The sequence below is a fragment of the Cryptosporidium muris genome, genomic scaffold (assembly GCF_000006515.1).
Source record: "Cryptosporidium muris RN66 scf_1106632373451 genomic scaffold, whole genome shotgun sequence".
Classification (NCBI taxonomy): Eukaryota; Apicomplexa; class Conoidasida; order Eucoccidiorida; family Cryptosporidiidae; genus Cryptosporidium; species Cryptosporidium muris.
In genome coordinates, this window is record NW_002196575.1 from 335,515 (window position 1) to 357,777 (window position 22,263).

The window sequence follows — 22,263 nt, forward strand, 5'->3', positions numbered from 1 at the left end:
ATTACTAACTTGAATAGGTAAATAAAAGAATTATACATTTATATTAGCGTAAATAATCTGCAAGGGAACCATCTTTAGATAAAGTAGAAATCTATTGGAAACTAATAATTGAATGTACAAAAGTTGCAGTTAGAGACAAATTTTAGTTTAACTATTTTTTTTTTGTCAGGAATAAAGTGAATCTGGTATTAGTAATTACTTCTTAAAAGAATAGTTCTAAACTTGTAAACAATATACTATTGCTGATTTATAGCAGATATAATATCATATATACTTGATACAATAATCTTTCTTAGAAGTTTAAGTTGGTACATAAATTAGTATTGCTTTCTAGATAATACTCTTTTAAGATCTCTTAGTTTTCAAATGTTTATATCTAGCTTTTAAATAGTAATACATGTGGTTTGTTGGAGGTATTGTTAGTACGAACTTCAAATTTTCTCAAGCCTATTAAATACTTAACTCTAGGATAGCTCAAAATAATATGTTAGCTGTTCGAATTGGTAGCCAGTTCTGAAATAATTAGTGAGATTTAGCTGTGGAGTGCCGAATATACGAATATTCCGTGTATACTTTAAAAAATATTATATAGAACTAAAAGTTCATATAGTTAACACAAATTTCACATATTAGCTAAATAATTTAAACTTAGGCTTAAAAGTCATCTAATATCACTTTTAAATATAATAATACAGCTTTATAAGATCAATAATATATTGCAAAAGATCAATAATCTGGAATACAAGGTTCACAACTATACATATATATGAAATCTTAACTATACAGGTTTGCTTTAAAATTAATCTTCGATTCACTAGAAATTTTACAGAAAATTCTTAGGAAACTTTTATAGTGAACTATTACTGCTTACATGCAGTCTAGGAATTACACCGCTTAAAATAATAGGCGGTGTAGTGTTAGCTTTTTCTTGTATAGTAAAAACTATTACCATAGTGAGTCATAGGAACTCTTACATAGGAAATGTAAAACATGGTATACATATCATGGGAATGCTCCTGCAATATCACTAACCCAGGTGAATCAATTTACATTGTTGGAAATCACACTCAATTGGGACAATGGAGAGTTGTACCTGATTTAGAGAGCGAAAACGCAGCAGTTAAACTCGTTACTGACAAGCTCTCTTTTCCATATTGGAGAACAAAAGAGGATATAAGAATTCGTGGAACTTGTGTACTAGAATACAAATTCTTTATTAAGAATGATAACAAGAATTGTGAAGTAAAGTGGGAGCCTTTTTCTGGAAACCGTTTCCTCTATATTGATGATCATTATCCAGAGTATAGGTGTGTGGTAGCGTGTATTTGGGGTACAACTTTCAACAATACAGTAAAATTTGAAGAATATACTTCTGTAGAATACAGAAGTACAGATTACTTGCTGAGTGGGAATTTTTCAAGTGACACTATGATGTATAGTACAATAGCATCATATGGAGGTGGTTCTGGATTATCTTCAGTATCATCTTTAAGTCGAACTGGGTCGAAATTACGTGGATTACTTGACAAATCGCGTTTTATTCTAAGTACTAAAGGTGATATTAATGACTATTATATCTTAGAAAATACTATTGGACGTGGAACTTGGGGTGAAGTTAAGATTGTAACTCACAGAGAAACAGGTGCAAAAAGAGCTGCAAAGAAAATTCCAAAGTTCTATGTTGAGGATGTTGATAGGTTCAGACAAGAAATAGAAATTATGAAATCACTTGACCATCCTAATATTATTAGATTGTATGAAACATTTGAAGATAACAATGATATATATCTAGTGATGGAATTGTGTACAGGAGGGGAGCTATTTGAACGAGTTGTTCATGAAAGGATGTTTACTGAGAGTGATGCAGCAAGAATAATGAAAGATGTATTAAGTGCAGTAGCCTACTGTCACAAGTTACATGTTGCCCATCGTGATCTAAAACCAGAAAACTTTTTGTTTTTAACAAATAAACCTAACTCACCATTAAAGCTCATTGATTTTGGATTAGCAGCTAGATTTAAACCAGGAGAAGCAATGATAACTAAAGTTGGTACTCCCTACTATGTAAGTCCACAAGTTTTAGAAGGACACTATGGGCCTGAGTGTGATGAGTGGTCAGCAGGTGTTATGATGTATGTGTTACTTTGTGGTTACCCACCATTTAGTGCACCATCAGACTACGAAGTTATGGCAAAAATAAAAGAGGGCCACTTCACTTTTCCAGAAAGTGAGTGGATAAATGTTTCACCTTTGGCAGAATCATTAATAAAGCAGCTACTGACTAAATCACCTAAACAAAGAATTACTGCTGCTCAGGCACTCAAACATGAGTGGTTTGAAAAGCAATTGTGTTTAACTTCTAAGAACTTATTATTAGATAATGTGATTTCTAATTTCCGCAGATTTCAAGGTCTTTCTCGTTTAAAAAAAATAGCATTCACAGTAATTGCCCAGAATCTGGATGAAAAGGACATTTTGGATTTACATAATACCTTTATTCAATTTGATACGAGTCATGATGGATTTTTAAGCAGGAAGGAAATCATAGATGGTATAACTAAAACAGGATGTCGTCCACCCATTGGAATTGATGTACTTTTGGATGAGATAGATCCTGAAAGCACAGATATGATTCCTTATACAGATTTTATTGCAATTTGTTTACAGGAATACCAGCTTGCTCATGAAAGTGCATGCAAAGCTGCCTTTAAAGTATTTGACATAGATGGTGATGGACATATAAGTAAAAACGAGCTACTTAATGTTATTTATCAGAATAATAGAACAAAAACAAGTGAAGATGATTTAACGACAGAGTTGGAAGAATTTATGGAGGGAGACCTAAATAGAGATGGTACAATTGACTTTGATGAATTCTGTCAAGTAATGCGTCGTATGCCCTCAAGAATCCTGTTGGGTGGAGATGCAGACGATGCTGTGAATATGATGAGGCGATGTTCATCAAGGACAAATCTTACAGGTGCAGTTAACCTGACACCCTAGCAGCTTATTTAATCGAAATAAATATATTAGATATTTAATAGAGCTCCTAATATATTGATTCTATATGGTTTGGAGCTAGGGTTTGTGTTTTGTCTTGTTTATCGCATAAGAAATATAAACTTGGATCAATTGCTACTGACTTCGTGATATCATACGTCTTATAAATTCCAACAAGCCTATCTGCTACTTCAAACATATGATTACGCAGTGATACAACTATGAATTGGGCATTTTTAGTATTTTCTTTGATAAAAGTTGCAATAATACTAACATTGCGGAAATCCAATGCTGCATCAACTTCATCCATAAAATAAATTGGTGATGGTCTATACTGATGTAATGCAAATACCAATGCAAGTGAGCTTAAAGTCTTCTCTCCTCCGGATAGGTTTTGAATGGGTCTCCAGCTCTTTTTTGGTGGACGAACTGAGAATAGTATTCCATCGGCAAAGGGATCAGTACTATCAATCACTTCAAGCTCAGCATCACCACCAAGTGTGATCATTTGGTATATTTCTTTTAATTGAGAAGAGATAATCTTAAAGCCGTTCATGAAATCCATATGACGATGTAACTTCAATGCATCTAATTGTTTCTTGCATTCATCCCGTGCTGTTGTAGCCTCTTCTACTTCTCTATTGCGTTGTCTATGTACTTCTAACTGATTGGAATATTGAATAAATATATCTGCTGAAGGGCGAGGAATCTTATTTGAATTCTTATTTGTCCTATTATCATATAATACTTGTAATTGTACCTCTAGAAAATCGATTTTAGACTTTATGCGTTCTATAGAAGGTGCATCTATGTATTTCATTAAGTATCTCATTTCATCTTCATTTAAATCTTCACGCAGTATTTTGTCTTTCAGATAATCTTTATATTCTAAATCTTGATCCTTATTTTTATCTATGTCATATTTAAAAGTTTCATCTTTACACATTTCACTACTAATTTGATTGTTCGCAGTATCTGTTCTTGTCTTTGGTATTTCGGGTATTGATGATGCATCTTGACGTAATTTCAAAAGTCTCTTGTGAAATACCTTGATTTGAGTTAACTCAACTTCATTTATTTCTTGTTGGACATCATATATCTTGTTAGAAAAGTCAATTCTCTCAATTTCCAAATTTTTTATTTGTTCATCAAGTTGGTCACTTTTATTCTGAAATACCTTATAATCATCCTGGTATATTTTTAGACCCTCTTCAGTGTCAGATTTCTCCTTCATTACTCTAACTGCTACTTCTTCCAACTGAATCAGCTCCTTTTGCAAATCTTCAATATTTTCTCCTAGATCTTGGCACTTTAAATTTATCTGCTCTATCGATTGTTGCAACTTTTCCTGTTTCTTCTCTGACATATTAATTTCAACTTGATAACCATTCAGAACTGTTTGGAGATCTTGAACACTTTTAGAAAGCTCTTCAACAACTTCTATTTGTTTCTTCATCCTAGGACCACCAATATTCTTCATTTCTTCATTAAGTCGGTCAACTACTTCTTGTTTGCATTTCGCAGTATTCTTAATATTATCAATTTGCTCATTGAGTTCTATAGTCATTGGGATGAGTTTCTCAAGTTCTAAGTCATACTTTATACTTTCTTCCTCTTCATCACCATGATCTCCATCTTTTTGTGACTGCCCAATGTATCCTAAAATCGAAGTGTATTCCAATATTATTTTTTCCAGAGAGATATTCATTTCACTTATTTCATTAGTAAGATTTTGCATTTCTTCCTCCTTATTCTTATATTCATTCTTAACCTGCCTCTGATTTTCAAAAAGTTCGCTGAGTTGCTTCTCTAAATTTTGGATATCTTCAAATGTTGAAATAACCTTGGGATTTTGTTTGAAGTTGCACTTTATTCCTTGCTTGCATGTTGTAGTATTTATTCCACCTCCAGTTAATGTTCCACTGGAATCAATAACTTCTCCATTTACGGTAACCACTCTGCATCTCTGTTTTCCGTTAAATGCAATACTACTAGCATGATCTAGATTTTCTGCTATCAGAGTGTCACGTAAAGCATAATACCATGCAATTTTGTATTTGGGATCATTTACATTAATTAAATCTACTATCCTAGTAGCACCTTCATGTATCTTTGTATTTTTTTCCATACTTTTTCTTATTGACAATGATATTTTATCTAATATAATGCATGTGACACGTCCCAAATTTTTAGATCTAATAAATTCAATAACTTCCTGTGCATCTTCAGTAGAATTAACCACAATGTTATCAAGTTGAGAAGTTGAGGAGTTCAATGCTAATTGGTATTTATTATCTATACTCCCCAAATCCCTAAGCCTACCATATATACTGGTTTTCTTTTTTTTTGAGAAATATCGCATTATTTCATCTGAAATCAAGTGTTTAGTATTTCTTGCTGCTATCTTAGAAATAATTGTTTTATCAGTACTCTCAGTGCTCTGATATGCACTCCTTGCCTCCTCTAGTTCAATTTGTTTCTGAAATATTTCAGAACTCAAAATTTTTAGTTTTTCATTCAGTTCTTCATTATTTCTTTTTATAGCCCGAAGAGTTTCCTGTTTTTTCGATAAATTCTTTGAAAATAAGAGCTTAGCTTCATCAAGTTTTGCAAGCCTATCTTTGGAGTGATTCTGATTCTTTTTGTTTAATTTCTCTTTCTCGCACTTTCTTTCCTTTTTATCATTAAGTAATTCAATATCTGTTTGCAACATATCATATTTCTGCTGCAAAGACAAGATTTCACTTTTCAATGGAGCAAGTTCCTTTTCAGCATTATCCTTCCTTTTCCTAATAGACTCCAAGTTATCCTTAAAATCTCTTTGCAATTTGTCTAACTTATCCTGCTCAATTTCCAGTTGTTTTTCTTCAATTGGTATCTGCTTCTTGCATTCTACTATAAGTCTTTCAAGTTCTTTCCTTCGTTTATCAAGTTCTGGGATAGTTCGTTTCTCATTCTCCAATTGTTCCTTTTGTTTTGAAAGTCGATCACGAGAATGTTTAAGAGTTACTCTTACTTCTTCATCCTGCATTATTATACGTTTGAATTCACTATCTTTCTGCTCAATTTTGTCCTGACTCTGTCTAACTTTTTTTACTAGTGCTTCACTTTCTCTTTCCAAGGTCCCTTTCTCATCTTCTAAGGCTTTTATACTAGTAGCTACTTTCTCTTTTGCATCAATATATGTATCAAGTTCTTTCCGGAGCTCATCTATTTTATTAACGCATTGTTTTATATTTTGAGTTAGCAAAAGTAGTTTCATGATATAAATTTCGCGTTCTGTAGTAAAGAACTCAATAGCTACATTATATGGAGTTTCTAAATTTATTAGTTCCTTTTCAGCTAGCTTCATCCTATTTAGCGTTTCCTGTCTTAGTTCATTAAGTTGCTCTAATTCTTCAGTATACCTTGCTATTTCGGGGATAAATTTATTTGTACCAATAACATCTTCCAAATATTCCAATAGACCATCTTCATTCAGATTTGAGGCTTTTGGTTTCATCTGTGCAATCAACTCAACTTCACCTTGCAATATTAGAAATCTGTTATGTTCTAAATCAGTTCCTTTCTTATTAAGGAGACCTGTGACTTCACTATAAGAGGAGGACTTACCATTTATATAATATTTAGTCTGTTCGTTATGCCGAAATGCCTCCCTTGTTATAACTAACTCCGAATTTGGAGCAATTGTGTAACCTTTTTCGTTTTCATAAGAATCAATAATCTCTTGAAAGTAAACCGAGACACGGGTTTTGTCACAATTACTATATTGTTTGGAATTATGTACCAGATCTGAAACCTTGTTTAAACGCATATGGCGAGCTCTTTTGCCGAAAACGAAAAGCATTGCATCTATAACATTGCTTTTACCACTCCCATTTGGGCCTACAATAGCAGTAAATGACTTGTGAAAGGGTCCGATAATTTTTTTTCCACCGTAAGATTTAAAATTCTCTAGTTCAAGCTTATGAATTATAAGCCTAGAACTACTATTAGTAGTTGTCCCACTTAAATAATTTTCATTATTTGTTAATATCTCCATGTGTCATTATCATTATATACAAAGTAGCTGGATAAAAAGTAAATGTCAAATTTCAAGTATCCAAGCATGTGGGGAACTACGGCGGGCAGTCTACAACAGTCCGAATAATTTTCTACTCGTTAGAATACAATTATTGAAATCCCTAGTCACTAGAAGAAAGAACTCAGCAGCGAATCTACAGACTATTAATTCCTTAGTATAAAGAGAAACAGAGACAATATATACATATCAAGAGGTATTGTCCCTTGAAAATGTTGACATAGTTAGACAACGTATTTTACTTCAAAGAAGGAACGCATGTAACAAATTTGTATAGCTGCCATTACAAATGAAAATATTAATTGGAGACAATTCCAAAAAGTAGCTCTCTCCTTAGAGGACTCGATAGCTATTTAAAAATTGGAAGTTACTCAAGATCTATAGTATTATTTGATACCAAACCTACCTTTCATATGGTAATCTCTCCTAGTAAGTGAGTAGCTTTGTTGTTCACTTGCAAGTGATATTTTCTATTAAAAGAATAACTAATTATAGTTGGAGATAACATTGTATATATGACTTACCTCATAGAATTTCTCTATAGAATCTTGTAGACGTTTAGAATCACTACTTGTCATTAGATTTGAGGCGGAGATTAAAGATCGGTTCCTAGGAAAGGGAAGAAGTAGTTAAATAAGCAGAGTTAGAATGCTTAGTAAATTTACCTAAAATTAAAGCTTATAGTTTGTGCTATGGATCCCATCAGACTTTTAAAACATAATTCATAGTTTGAACTACTGGGTATAGTTATGCTAAAATGACCAGTTTTCTTAATATTATCAAATAGCTTTCTTTCTCCAAATTGGATATCTGCTATATAAACTCTCACACTTCCATCAATCCCCTCAACTTCATAAGATCCAGTGATATGATCTGATAGTCTAGCATGAAAGATGATGCATTCTGTTCATTAATTGAATATTTGTAGTTTAAAGTTTGTTAGTCTTTATTAACATACCTGTAGAGCTTGGAGGTAACTTGAAAAACAAAGCATTAGTTTGTCCAGTGACTAAATTTAAAACTGTTATAATTAGTACGAAATATGAAGGTAGTATATGTTTATTATTTGGAAGCATGGATTTTTTTTCAATATTGTGCTAATCTGATTCATTCCATGTGCTATTTTACAAGCAAATATATTACCGCAAAATTATGGCGCTATAGAAGACAAGGAATACTTTAAAACTTAAATGAGCTAATCCTTGCTAGAGACAAGGTAAAATAAAAGGCGGCATTATGATTGCACTTTAACTAATATAGAATTATATTTAGCGCAAGCCAAGGAGACAGGTAACTTAAGAAAAGCTGAACTAATTTGTTACTTTGAGGTAGGCCGTAGCTTTTGTTTTTCTTTCTTTTTTAAATACAAATGGTAAGTTCTTTGTAAATATACTTATTTATATTGAATTTATGTACTATTCCTTCTCAATATAGGTGAATATTCCAAAATTGAGAAATACTTTTTGTAAGGGATCAGACTGCAGGAAGCATACACCTCATAAGGTTTCTCAGTATAAGAGAGGGAAGGAATCTGTTAAATCTCAGGGCCGTCGCCGTTATGACCAGAAACAGAAGGGTTATGGTGGTCAAACAAAACCAAAGTTAAGGAAGACAGCCAAGACTACTAAGAAGATCGTACTAAGACTAGAATGTACAAAGTGTAAGCAAAGACGTTTCCTTGCAATTAAAAGATGTAAGCATTTTCAGCTAGGTGGTGATAGGAAAAGAAAGGGTGGTCCTGTCTACTAAATTATTATCAACATCCAGGATGTAGTAGTCCTAATAATACTAGACATTAAATAACCTCGTTAATGGCAATATTATTACAGAGAGCTTTATTTCCTATTCACTACCAGTACACTTAGATTCTACACAGGATCAATAACTGATAATACCATGTTCTAAGAGGATATCTAGAATATCAGTTTATATATACCAGTTGTAGTATGCACATCTCCTTAAACAATAGAATTAGTGCCACTTAAAGTAGGAAAACACTTCTCATCAAATTTTATTGTTTCTTTGGGTAAGCTAATATTCTCAGTTTTGAGGTCATTGTTGCTAGTTGTACTTGTATTAGACTGCGAATTCGTTAAGATATCATAAATAAGATTTTTTGCTATACTACATTGTTCTTCAGTTCCCTTCAAAATTACATAACTTGTATTTTTTGGAATGTTAATTAGTTCACAGTTAGATTTATTTCTGATGTCATTCAAAACACTCCCCTTCGTTCCAATGATCATTCCAACCTTGCCATGAGGAATATCAATAGTCTCAGTCTTTTGATTGGATGTATCTTGAATTGTCTGTTCATTGAATTTCTCCATCTTATCTTTAAAAGTAATAACCTCATCTTTTATGCCGACAGCAACTATAGATCTATTCTTCCTATCACCAGGCAAAATCTGAATATTGGGGAAGGAAGAGATGAATTTTCGTAAGTATGTGCGTTGTCCACTAAACAACTTTTCATATGTACTATCATCTATACTTATTGTAACCATATAAGCTTCATTATTTAGGATATCCTTTAAAAGTTTTTCAGCTTTGCTCCTCTCCTCGTCTGATCCAAAAATCTCAAGTTGTACAGTACGATTATCTAGCTTCTTAATTGTTGAGATTTCAACACCTGTACTCTCTTCAACTTCCCCTCTCTTAGTGCGATTTAAAATACGTAACTGTTCTTTATGAATAGTTATGCTACTTGGTTGATACTTTGCTCTTTCTAGCAAATCAAGTAGTATAGGTTTAGCTACCTTAACTTCATTACTTGGCCCAACCATAACTACAGAAGATCCAATACGCAAAATACCCATTGTATTCGAGTCCCTCAAGCGTGAGAATCCGTCAATAATAGTCTTCGATATCCTGCCACTATTTGCATCTTCTGAAGAATCCTTTCCAGGTGGACTAAACAATTTCCTAACAGCTTTACTATCTGCTTGAATATCTTCAATGACAAATGTCTTTATAAGTTGAGAAAGCTTACTCTTTGCACATTCACAGCCATCAACTTTTCCTAAAATAACTATTTTGCTATCTGCTACTGTTTCAGATGCCACAGTATTATTTGCCGGAGATGCCCCTCTCGATTGATAGCCAAATTGTATCCTCACACTTGTACCAGTCTCTCGCTCTATATTGCGTACTGTAGGTAAGAAATTAAATTGTAATGCTTTTGCAATAATTAATGGTACACTAATACTTATACTATTGCTTGAATAATCGTTTATTTTGGATATTGTATCCACAGCCGACTTAGTGCCCTCCAACGAACCCAAAATTAAGACATTATCTCCTTCTCTCGTTATTATGACACTATGATCATTTTGTAGAGACTTAAGATTCACTGGACCATTAATTGAAAATAATTTCCTAATTACTTTTGGATCAAGATTCAAAACCTCACGAGAACTTACATCCAGTGATTTTATACAGTTCCAGCATTCCCTAACATCATCTGGTTGCCCTGTAATATGTATAGAATTTCCATTGGACTTTTCAATTAGTACGCCACACTTCTTTCCATAAGTCTTGGCTAATTTAGAACTTGAATTGAATAGAACATCCACAAGGTTACCCCTGTTTATTGGAAGTTCAAATGTAGTTGTGATTACTTTTTCAGCATCAAAGGTATCCCCTTGTTTCAATTGTTTCACTTTGTTAATAAGCCTTCTCTGCTTGTTGTGATCTATTGCTTGTTGAGCCAAAGTTTGATTCTCTTTTAGTCTATGTTCAATGCGAGAACGCAAGTCATTACAACTACTTTGAAATGCGCGATAATTCTCGTAAAGAGTCACAGTAACTAATAGTTCTTTCAAATGCTCATGAAACTCAGCATCATAATTCTCATTTTCTGGGGAGATATTCTCAAAGTCCATCAACTGTTCGCATATCGCTGTAGAACTTAGATGTTTTGCAGGAGGTCTTTTTATTTGTGAACTCTGAATAGAAATTACATTGGATAACTCCGTTAGAAGTTCATTCAGTATTGCTTCCTGTTCATCTTTCTTATTTAATACATCGTCCATGGACAAAGTAGACAATCTGACCAGGGATCTAAGCTTATCATTAATGTTAGACAAGAACAAAGTACGAGATGCTTCTAATGGATCCTTAGGCATCATAGCCTCTCTCTCTTTTCTACTTAACTGCTTTCTGACTTTATTATTTGAGTTATCCCTTGATATAGAGTTATTTTCCATACTTTTCTTTTTAAGTCTTCTTTTCAAATTCTTCTTCTGAGTCGCAGAGAGAGTAGAAAGGTCCACTGGAGTTTGGACTTCTGCTGAAATTTCGATAACCGTCTCTATAACCTCAGGTTTTATATCTTCTGCCTGTATAGAAGAAGAATTTGCACTAGATTTAGATTTACTCCTACCACCAGTGTGTTTATTACCTTGACTTGGTCTTTTCTTAGCCATAATTATTTAAATCAAAGAAACTCCAAATATGGAAGATTACCGTACTCCTAATATCAAATAAAAACCCAAAAGCGAAAACTATACGCCTATTTCTTTATTGTATTGATGCTGTCACCAATTTCAGCTAACAAAACTTGACTTCTACCACCCCTCTCTCTCGCTAATCTCACAACAGGCAGTGCCCGCGTTTATCAATATTACCTATTGTAAATTGTCTACTATGTCGAGTTATTTTCATTGGTGGGGTTACCTCCAGCGGTAAAATCAGTTGGTACTGCGATTCACCTCTCAACAGCAACTTTCTGTGGAGAAAAAAATTAGGAATAATATCCTTAGTATATTATTTGGGCGGGTGGGTGCAAGATTTCTATCATTGTATTTGTTGCACTAAACTTTGATTTATGATTCACAAGTAGGAATATATAGTTGGTTTATATTATAGAATCCAGAATCTTACTATCTTTTATAATATACTTCTGCACTTCTCTAAACTAGTAATTTCCCAAGGTTACATATAGTAACTGTAATAGTGGTATCCATTTCATTATCTTGTGAATGTTTCCTTTAAAATTATTAGAATAGGAAAGAAGGTTACTTTTTATGTTAATAGCCATTCAATCTTAATCTGTATACAGATGAGTAGTACACTCAAAATCTAAATTTAAAGTTCTTGTTTAGGTGGTCTTCAGACTATTAAATCACTAGTACTAATGTACTTTAAACTTGGGTGAGCTATAACTACTTCACAACATCAATTTATATTGTTGATAATCTTGAATATCAGCTAGATAATTGAACAAAAGAAATTACACCACTTAGGTTTGTATCAATATTTTGTTAGAATTTCTACTTCTAGTAAAAGGCCTGGACATTTTTTTTGTATAACTATGCATGGAAAGGCGGTTAGTACAGTTTTTTTTTAAAAAAAATAAGGGCTTTAGGTACCGTATTATGAGTAAATAATTGGGGAACCTCGAAGTATGGCACATGCAAACTAGTGAAACAAGATAAACAAACAGAAAATTCTCTTTCTAATAAGATTTATCTAACATTTTATTCGGGTTAGATTGAGTACTTGTCGACAATACAGCGTAGACATATACTTGTATTAAAATATTAGAGTATGAAGCTATTAACTTTGGGTTTGATTGATATTTCTCCTGTATTTAAAAGAAATATGATATTTCATTTAAGATGGCTATCTAGTTCAAGCGTTACCTGTTTGAAGAGGTATGCTGAATGTACAGATAGTTCAGAAAGATCCTCAATACCATGTAACTTTTTCAAAAGCCATGCTATTGAGAAAGCAAGGTGGCGTGTAAAGGATACGTTACTTAGAATGGGAATAATATCACCACCTAGTGCTAATAAATCAAACAGTAGGAAAAAAGTGGTAATTTTGGGTACAGGGTGGGGATTTGCAGCTTTTGCACCCAGATTGGATATCTATAAGCATGATATTTGTGTAATTAGCCCTCATAAGGCCTTCTACTTCACTCCATTGTTGACGCATATAATTTCCGGAAGACTTCCCAATAGGGTTTGTGAAGAACCTATCGAAACATTTACATTTAGGGGTAAACATGAGGTCATGAAACACATATTAGGTAATGCTATTGAGATTGATGGTGGGAACAAACAAATAGTATATATGGATGAATCCACTAAAAGCACTCATAAATTACCATATGACTACTTAGTAATTAATGTTGGAAGTGCTAATGCCACTTTCATCCCTGGAATTAAGGAGTATGCTCTATACTTACGAAATGTAGAAGACTCACTCAAAATACGTGCTGCAGTCTTGTCACAAATAGATGAGGTGTTTAAAGAGTGGAATACTTTAGAAGATGACCAAAAGAGAAGAAAGTTGAGTTTCATTGTTGCTGGTGGAGGACCTACTGGTGTAGAGGTTGCCGGTGCATTTGCAGAACTAGTTAAAAGTTTACTAGAAGAAGAAAAGTATGGCCATTTGCAGCCCTTCATTTCTATTAAGCTGATTGAAATGTCACCCAAGTTACTACCAACAACAGGAGATAATATACCTGAATATGCAAAGTATATTCTAGGAAACAAGGCTAAAGTAAAGCTACTCCTTAGAACAAAGTTACTTAAAGTAGGGCCAGATTCTGTACAAGTACAATATCAAGACAAAACAGAAGAAAATATACCTTATGGAGTATTTGTTTGGGCTAGCGGTGCGTCTCCCTCCGAACTAACAAAACATATATGTGAAACTATACCAGAACAATCAAAAAATCCTCGAGCAATAAATGTTGATGAAAAACTAAGAGTGATTGGTTTACAGTATGTGTATGCTCTAGGAGACTGTGCACTGGTTACTCCAAAAAAACTGTCCAGTTCTTGGGAAAGTATTTTTCAAAAAGCTCAAAAGCATTCATATGGTCCATCTGTAGACTATTTACGTCATATCATGTTATCAAGTGAATTTCCACAATTAGTAAATTTACCATTTGTTAAGGATCTGCCAGAAAACAGTAAAACTCTTACAGCGGAAGAGTTTAGAGATCTCCTTATAAAAGTAGATGAACTTTATCATCCACCACCGCCTACTGCCCAAGGTGCCTCGCAACAAGGTAGATATTTAGCTGGTATATTCAATAATTACTTAACTGAAGCAGAAAAACAAAGATGTGATGCTTTTTTGTATAATTGGAGGGGATCTTCTTGCTACATTTATGACGACAATATTGCATTTTATAGTCCCTACTTTAGTTTGCTTGGTGGACTTCACACAAAGTTATTTTGGCAAATTATCTATGCTTCTATGGAACCTTCATGGGGTGCAATGTATACTCTAGTGAAAGCATGGTTAAGTTATGCTTTTAAATTTCCTCAGTACTTCCCGAAAAGTCAGTGTACATCTCGATTATCTGACTAATATTGAATGACTGAAGGGATATAAACAAGTCAATAAATAAATTCACCTTAATAAGCACTATGCATCAAAGCACTTGATAACATTATGACAAATTGCCTCGTCTTTCGATCTACAGGTAATCTTTACAAGACAGCCATATTCTACATTGTAAACAATAACAGCAATACCTAAAAAAGGATATGAACCCAAATAAGATCCTGAAAATAGAAGTGTATGATTTTTGGCCTCGGGACGAATATCCTCCGTATTATCACAGGCATATGAGTTAGTAAGATTTAGCAGGCCATCTATTGCACTTGAAATACTCTTATACGAAAATGCAAACTTTGCAATAACCTCAAAACCATGAGTCTCTAAGATATACCACATATTCTTAAATTCCCCAAATCTGAGTGCATTTGGGAGTATATAGTCATTATAGGAGAAATTAATTGGTTCTACTGTAAATATATCATTATATCCGTTATCAGGGTCACAATACTCACACAATATATAACTTAATCTACAAGACCATGAATTAATTTTAATAGGTATTTGTTCATCTTGAAGATTCTTCAATAGAACATACACACTCCCCATTTGATTGGATTCCAAAATTGGGATTGTCACAGTTCCAATAATTGAAATACTACTAGATGGGATCACTCCAAATTCTATGCTAACATCCTTCAGTATTTGTTCATTTAGAGTATTTACAATTTGAAACTCTAAAACAATAATTCTACCTTCATTAAAGAAATGTTTCCTTAGGTGCACAATATATTCGGCTTCATTCTCAGTTAATGGAGTTGCTATTGATGTAAACATATGTTTGCCTAGATCTTCTCTCATTATTATTGTTGCTAATTTTTCACACAAATTAGATACATTTACAGTAGTATTATTACTTAGTGATTCCATTGATTGTTGTTTCGTCTCAGTAAGTGAATTATTGTAATTTGATGTAATATCTTCTGGTATTGCTGTTTGAACTGAATCGAAATTAATGACAATTTCAGGTTCAGATGGTAACTTCTCAGTTAAATATGAACACAAATGATCTATTTGTAGCACATCATTATTAGATATATCTTCAAAGTAGTCGTGTGTATCCGAATCTGTTCCATCAGATGTAGAATTGCAATAGTCAATAATCTTAGAATATGCATGAGTTCTATCTCTAACTTCATCATCATTATCATTAGTACATATTTGCAGTAATGTTCTTATATCACCACTCAGGTGTGGACAAAAAATAGCAATTCTTACTAATGAATCAATGCTTGCAGCTCTTACAGGCGAATTCTCTAATATAAGACGATTATAGATATATCTGACATATCTAGATGGATTGCTTGTTTCTGGTGCATATTTCCCAATAAATCCGAGAATTCTAATTGTGATTAAGGGATATTCACAATCTTCAATTATTTCACATACATGATATAATATATTTTCCAATATATTGGGTAACTGTAGAGCAATATCAAAGAATACATCGATTACATAAGATTTAAAATCTAGACTACCTTCTTCACGTAGATTGGATGACAAGAATGTAAGAATACTTTTGTGTTTACTTGGATATTTAATTATTAAACTTTTAGTTGCCTTGATTATATCTTTCTTACAACTATCATTTATATCTGAAATAAATGAAGGAATTTGTTTAACTAATCTTTCCAAATTACCCTCTTGTGCTATCTTCAATAAAATCGTTAAAACTAATGTTGCCATTATACGATTAGAGTCTGTTAGTAATGGTTCCAAATCATGTTGGCATTTTAAGACTATATTCGGTTTGACATTAGCTAGTTCATTTAGAATTCTTACAGCTGCAAATCTAGCTACCGATTTGTTAGAGCTCAACAGCATTTGTAGTGCATTTGTTAGTTGATTAAAGTCAATCATACTAGACAGTCTTGAACTATCTTGGTCCTCAAGATTTAGTAATATACTACAAATACTACAGGCAGCCTCCAAAGCAACAATCTCATCTCTATGCCTAAGTGTAGTATGGAGACAATCTAGTATCCATGCTACGCTATTCCCCAAATTACTCAGTGTCTCATTTTTTACCAAAATAAAGAAGATATTAATCATTTGTCTTAACATAAGACATTCACTATATGTTGACTTCACTGGTAATTTAAGTAGCATTTCAACAATTTTTTGAGTTGCAAGACAGTCATTCTGTCTCAGCTCAAATAGTAGAGTTATTGCATGGTATTGTACCATCCCATCACGATTCTGTACGCACTCACTAATTTCATTAAGCCAACGTCTTGGAACTTCGCTGTATCCTCTAAGAGATAAATTATAGCCGCAGATCAAAGCACAACTTGCCACAAATGAATTTTTATCCACAATAGCTGATTTCAAATATCTCTCAATTTGATTAATCATTGCATAATCAGCAATCTTACTCATGACTCTCAGTGAATTTGCTCTATAACAGTCATTACTACTATTCATATCCTTAATCAGTGAACTTATTACAACAAATGCTTCACTTTCATTTACTTTCAAGCTCTTTATAGACAAATATAATAGTCTTCTTAGCTGTTCATCATTGGACTGAAAGAGTCGGGTTATACCAAAAAATAGATCTGACCATTCTACATCTGTTAATTTCTCATAACTATTGATCATATGTAACACTTTTGTTAGGATTGTGCAACACTTTTTTGAATTTAAAGGAGCTTGGTTAAAGTTCCTTGTTTCCTGCAAAATAGAACTCTTCTCTCCAATAAATGGATTTATAATAGCTCCCTTATCATCACCTTTCAAATCCAGAAAGGCTCTCATATAATCAGCTTCCTAGTAGAACAAATAGCCAACAATATAAAATATTGCCACTTCTTAACTCTAACCCCTCACATATTCCTTTAGGAAACACCGCCAGTTCATCATCTAATTTTCTCTATTACTAAAATGGCCAGATCAAAATCACATCTGCAAAAATAGTAACTTTTCATACTTTTTTTTTTCTCTTAGTAACCTTTAAGTATATGTCAGTCCTTTTTACCTGATAATTATAATACTATCCTTAAATTATAGTGCTGCAATTAGAAGTTCTTAGGAAAAAGTAAATTTATATTACTTCTTAGTCTCTAACTTTAGAACAGCAGATTTGACATAACTAAGATACAGTGGATAGCAAGATGTTCACTGTATACATTGTATTCAACTACACTAGCCCACTACAAAATATTGTTTATACTCGAGTGGAAGACAATAAATTGGAAGTATATATTCCTTATATTACTAAGACTAATATATCAGTATAATATAAAAAGTTGTTAATTAGATTCTTAATCTTTAAAGAAGGCCTTTTAAAAAAAATTGTTATTAAAATTGTCACTAAACAGAAAGTCGATAAATCAACCCAAATACCCTCTCTATCTAGACCCCACAAATAAAAGTTGAGAGTAAAAAAAAAAAAAAAAAGGAAATCAATAATAATAGTAAAATGATGAATGAAGAGGATGATAATATTTACAATTTGTTAACTGAATATAGAGAGAGGCTAAAGGACAACTTTCTTTCTATTTATCTTTGGAATGTAGATTTTATTCTAATGAATGAAGTGGTACGTTTCTATTTAATAGTTATCTATGAACAATTTCTGTACTTTACTTTTAATCTTTTAGAGTATTCCCTGTAGACTACTGATTACTCAAAAAGAATGTGGATTTTTAAGTGGCGAACTATACTCTCAAGGAGTCAATGAGGTATGCTGATATTTGAATTTAAATTACACCAGTATATAGCTAAAATTTCATGTTTTTTACAAGGTCAATTCTGGAGAAATTTTAAGTCTTCCCCTATGGTTGGCGAAGGATCTCTACTCTCGTGGATTCATTGATATAAACTATCCAGATTTCCTATCTCCTAAGATGATGAATGCTCTAAAAACGGATCCTTGTAGTATAGACCTCGCGCAGATATCTCCATATTTCTTTGAAGTTGGAATTGAATTATCTAAGATATTTAAAGATGAGGTATTTTTGAAGGCTCTCTTTGAAGCATTTAAAACAAGACTTGAACAATTGTATCTGTTTACTCAATGCTCTAATCACTGTTCTATAAACCAGGTCACATTATTTAGAGGCAACACCGATTATATGGGAATATTTTTAAACACACTTACTAGTTGTGAGAAGGGAATATTAGAAGAGTGTTCATTCTATCAAGAAGATATGGATTGTAGATTTTATTGTGTGCGAAAGGCAATGTGATGTAATAGAATACGATATAATAGCATGAAATGAGTAGCTTATTAAACTTTAAGATAATAAATTCAGTGAGGTTAGATAAACTAAAAATCTGAATATTAGTGTCTTCTGCGATCCTTAACTTTGTTATTTTCCTCTCTATGCCTTTTCCTATCTTCTCTAATAGCTTCTCTTTCTAGTTCGTCCCAACTAAGGCCTTGCTCTTCATCGCTAGATAACTCTTTAAATGAGTCATCAGAACTCTCTTCTTCTAAGTCCGAAAGATCTTCATCAGAATCACCTTCTTCATCATCTTCCATATCTTCTTCAGTTTCAGAGTATTCTTCATCTTCATCGTCATCTTCGCTGGTATTTTCTACCTCACTCTCCTCTCCCAAAAAGCCACTGAAACCACCATTCTCTATAAAATCTTCAATATCACTTAAAATAGTTTTCAATACAGCATTCCAGTTTAGATTTTGTCTACCTTCATAATAGACAATATCCATCTCATTAAGCCATCTTTTTATTGTATCAAGATATTCTATTGGAATAGAGTCAACACGTTTAACTGTCTTAGTGTAATCTTTGAATACAAATATCATATCGAAATTGCGGAGTCCCTGTTCTACTCTTTCAAAAGAAACAATTTCTATCTCATCTAAAGATAGAATAAATGGTGGCCATTCTAACAAATGTACTAAGCACGAAGCTGTTGGATAGAGTTGAACATTTGAAACTCCGGCACGGCCTGGTACACCGTAAAATCCTAGATCTCTATAAGGTATTTCAATTTCAAACATATTTTTACTTAATTCTTCAATACCTTGTGTAAACCTTTTAAATTCAGTATTGTATCTTTTTTTAACTTCACGTTCTCTTTGTTCTTCTAGAATTTCATCTGGGTCATATATATTGCGACCACGACGTTGATCTAAATCATCTGCTTGACTCCCTACTTCCATATAAAACTGAACATCCTGAGTCTTTTTTTTACCGAACCATAATGAATAGCGTAGATGTAAATGTAATAAAACAATCAGATCATTCTCGACTGGCTGAAATATAGCATACTTAATACTTGAGTATAAAATATCCATAGTTTCACCCTTAGAAGAATTGAATCTTAAGCCATTTACATGAGCCTCTAATATACCATGCTGACGTCTACCTTGACCTAGAGTTGGACGAATTCCAATGTCTTTAAGTACAATTCTAGGACTATTACGATTCAACTCAAGAGGTTGCTGCTTTTTCAAGAAATCTTGCTCTGCTTTCTCATCTTCTAAACTACCTTTCTGTTTAAATCTCTTTATTAACTCCTTTATACTTCTAAATATTGAATTCAAAGTTCTACCATCTTCAGAACGTATCATAAGCTCTTTAATAAAAATTGGTGAGCTGAGAGAATTGGGCATTTGATCTAGCAATTGTCCAGTTGGTAGAGCGAAGTTGATCCTTAAAATAAAAGATTTTTTACCTTCTTCTTGTGTACATACTGCATTTTTCAGTGACCTAACATGGAAAGGAACAAGCATACCATAAATTGGAATGAGAATACTTTCTTTTGCAGAATCAACATATATTCTATTTAGGTTACGATCTCTCGGGTAACCTAAAACTGAATCATAGCTAACAAGTTTCGAATTAAAATAATAGTTTTGATCTGAAGTAGACTTAATTAAATCATTATTATCTTTTTCTTTTTCTTCACCAAATCTATTTTGTAATTCAACAAGTTTTTTCTTTCTTAATTCTCGTTGGTAATTTTCAAGTTCTTTCAGTTCTTCAGCATGATCATTATTCAGTATACGACTTCTTGTTTTACGAAAACGTTCCTGCAATACTGCATTATTACTAATAGATTTATTTTTTCTACTAGAATTATCTGTTCTCTTATCATCGCTGGTGCTATATTCATCCTCATGTGTTAAATAGTCTTTCTTATTCATCTGCTGAGTAGTTTCCTTTTTAATGTGAGTTTTTGTTTGTTCAATGTCTATATCTTCCAATTCATATGATACATGCTCCAGACGCTTGCTACAACTTTGAGTTAAAATCTCTACTGTATTATCAGTAGATAAGTAGACAGTATCACATATCCAGACAGCATATTTTATATTGCTTGAAGTCAAGTCATTGAAACCAACCGATAGATTAAAAGTCATTCCATTTTGTACTACCACATCTAGTGGTGTTTTTGGACCTATAATTAATAACGAATCACGAAATTCAATACCAATACAGTGACCAACACTGTTGACAAATTTTTGTGACATCTCTACTCCCTTGTCATTAGTAATTTTATCTAATACATCTTGGTAAATCTTCCGAAACGGTATATTAGGTTTTAGCAATAAAACAATATACTCCATTAAACTTAGTGTATAATTATATATTTCCTTCTGCTCATCAGTAGCATTAAGAAAATATGTACGTGTTATATTTGCACAGTATTCTCTGTACTTCGAACCAACACTCAATAAAATGCATCCTGATGTCAGACATAAATTTTCAGTTGTATTCTCTACAGCTTTAAGTTCAAAATTATGACCACTCTGTATCAATGCATACACTAAATCAACATCACTAGGATCTAATTCATATTTAGCTTGCCAGGTTTTTAAAATATTGGTATCATCAAGAGCTTTTTCAGCCCTTTTTCCAATACTCTGATGTGTTTCTTGAAATTCTTTATCTAGTATCACTTCAATCCTTTGTAAAATTATATTCTTTATCATCTGTACTGATAAAGTGGATGCTTTCTTGCAAAGTGATAATTCAATCGAATCTTTATAACAGAGTATATAACTTAAAGCATGATTAACCAGTGTTACTGTTGCACTTGAAAATGGCTCATTAGATTTAAAGTATTCTTCGCATTGAGATATAAATTGAGTTCTTTGCTTGGTTATATCTTCAACTCTTCCCAAGTTCATATTGTTACCATCAGTTACATCTACACAAATTCGCCCTAAACGTTCTAAAGGTTCATCATTATTGTTACGTTCAATCAATGTAACTTTTATACTAGGATAGTGAGAAGGTGCAGTATCTACTAGCTGTTTAAATATGGCCACTTTCTTTGAGCTAGTCAGTATCACTATTTCTTTTGTCCGTGTTAATAAAAGCAATGTGTCGGAAAATTCAAAGCCAAATAGCCAATAGTGAATGGTTGTACTCTTATAAATACTACCATCATCTTGTGCAGACCCCTTACCACATAAGATTAATAGAGAGTCAATTTGTTGTAGTGGAAGTATAGTGCCTACACTTGCAAATGGGTTATCTCTATCTACCCATATTGAGAATAAGAAACGCAATCTATTCCCAAATGAGACAACATCTAGTGTTACCTCTTCTTTTCCCATTTAGATACCTTGTTAACAAACCCTTGTACAGCTGTAATGTAGGTAAGTATAATTTAAGACGACCAGTTACTGGAGAGTAGTTACTCCCAACCAATCCCCACTCAAATAGCGCCACATCTACCTAAGTTTAGTAATATTGCAAAGTTATTGACTTCAGTTGCTTCCAACACCAAATAATCCCAAATATATGTAGGCAAATTATTATAATAAGTCATTTTATATTTATTAATGTTTGTATATAAGGTTTTTAAGTTATTGTTATTTGTGGAAAATTCACTTAATATCA

The 22,263-nt window shown here is 32.8% G+C and overlaps 9 protein-coding genes across 9 annotated transcripts, besides 2 other annotated features; 4 read left to right on the plus strand and 5 right to left on the minus strand.

Moving 5' to 3' along the window:
- Positions 1-963: 963 nt before the first annotated feature.
- Positions 964-3,003, plus strand: CMU_033880 (protein kinase domain-containing protein; the record flags this gene model as incomplete). The annotated part of the gene is made up of 1 exon (XM_002141316.1): positions 964-3,003. Exon 1 carries the CDS (start codon positions 991-993, stop codon positions 3,001-3,003), a length of 2,013 nt encoding a protein of 670 aa, XP_002141352.1. The 5' UTR covers positions 964-990.
- A 46-nt stretch (positions 3,004-3,049) lies between these two features.
- Positions 3,050-7,042, minus strand: CMU_033890 (structural maintenance of chromosomes protein, putative; the record flags this gene model as incomplete). The annotated part of the gene is made up of 1 exon (XM_002141317.1): positions 3,050-7,042. The coding sequence occupies one exon, from the start codon at positions 7,040-7,042 to the stop codon at positions 3,050-3,052; it is 3,993 nt and encodes a 1,330-aa protein (XP_002141353.1).
- Positions 7,043-7,467: 425 nt separating this feature from the next.
- CMU_033900 (uncharacterized protein) lies at positions 7,468-8,157 on the minus strand (the record flags this gene model as incomplete). The annotated part of the gene is made up of 4 exons (XM_002141318.1): positions 7,468-7,551; positions 7,606-7,690; positions 7,747-7,984; positions 8,040-8,157. 4 exons carry the CDS (start codon positions 8,155-8,157, stop codon positions 7,468-7,470), a joined length of 525 nt encoding a protein of 174 aa, XP_002141354.1.
- A 293-nt stretch (positions 8,158-8,450) lies between these two features.
- On the plus strand, positions 8,451-8,830 carry CMU_033910 (60S ribosomal protein L44, putative; the record flags this gene model as incomplete). Its single annotated transcript, XM_002141319.1, has 2 exons — positions 8,451-8,453; positions 8,516-8,830. The coding sequence occupies 2 exons, from the start codon at positions 8,451-8,453 to the stop codon at positions 8,828-8,830; spliced, it is 318 nt and encodes a 105-aa protein (XP_002141355.1).
- Positions 8,831-8,930: 100 nt separating this feature from the next.
- Positions 8,931-11,508, minus strand: CMU_033920 (KH domain-containing protein; the record flags this gene model as incomplete). The annotated part of the gene is made up of 1 exon (XM_002141320.1): positions 8,931-11,508. One exon carries the CDS (start codon positions 11,506-11,508, stop codon positions 9,040-9,042), a length of 2,469 nt encoding a protein of 822 aa, XP_002141356.1. The 3' UTR covers positions 8,931-9,039.
- A 1,123-nt stretch (positions 11,509-12,631) lies between these two features.
- Positions 12,632-14,410, plus strand: CMU_033930 (NADH dehydrogenase, putative; the record flags this gene model as incomplete). Its single annotated transcript, XM_002141321.1, has 1 exon — positions 12,632-14,410. One exon carries the CDS (start codon positions 12,632-12,634, stop codon positions 14,408-14,410), a length of 1,779 nt encoding a protein of 592 aa, XP_002141357.1.
- Positions 14,411-14,467: 57 nt separating this feature from the next.
- Positions 14,468-17,197, minus strand: CMU_033940 (coatomer gamma subunit protein, putative; the record flags this gene model as incomplete). Its single annotated transcript, XM_002141322.1, has 1 exon — positions 14,468-17,197. The coding sequence occupies one exon, from the start codon at positions 17,195-17,197 to the stop codon at positions 14,468-14,470; it is 2,730 nt and encodes a 909-aa protein (XP_002141358.1).
- Positions 17,198-17,805: 608 nt separating this feature from the next.
- Positions 17,806-17,862: a sequence feature (A-rich).
- On the plus strand, positions 17,862-18,630 carry CMU_033950 (uncharacterized protein; the record flags this gene model as incomplete). Its single annotated transcript, XM_002141323.1, has 3 exons — positions 17,862-17,981; positions 18,043-18,123; positions 18,187-18,630. The coding sequence occupies 3 exons, from the start codon at positions 17,862-17,864 to the stop codon at positions 18,628-18,630; spliced, it is 645 nt and encodes a 214-aa protein (XP_002141359.1).
- A 95-nt stretch (positions 18,631-18,725) lies between these two features.
- Positions 18,726-21,977, minus strand: CMU_033960 (uncharacterized protein; the record flags this gene model as incomplete). The annotated part of the gene is made up of 1 exon (XM_002141324.1): positions 18,726-21,977. The coding sequence occupies one exon, from the start codon at positions 21,975-21,977 to the stop codon at positions 18,726-18,728; it is 3,252 nt and encodes a 1,083-aa protein (XP_002141360.1).
- Positions 21,978-22,172: 195 nt separating this feature from the next.
- Positions 22,173-22,207: a sequence feature (AT_rich).
- The last annotated feature ends 56 nt before the right edge of the window (positions 22,208-22,263 follow it).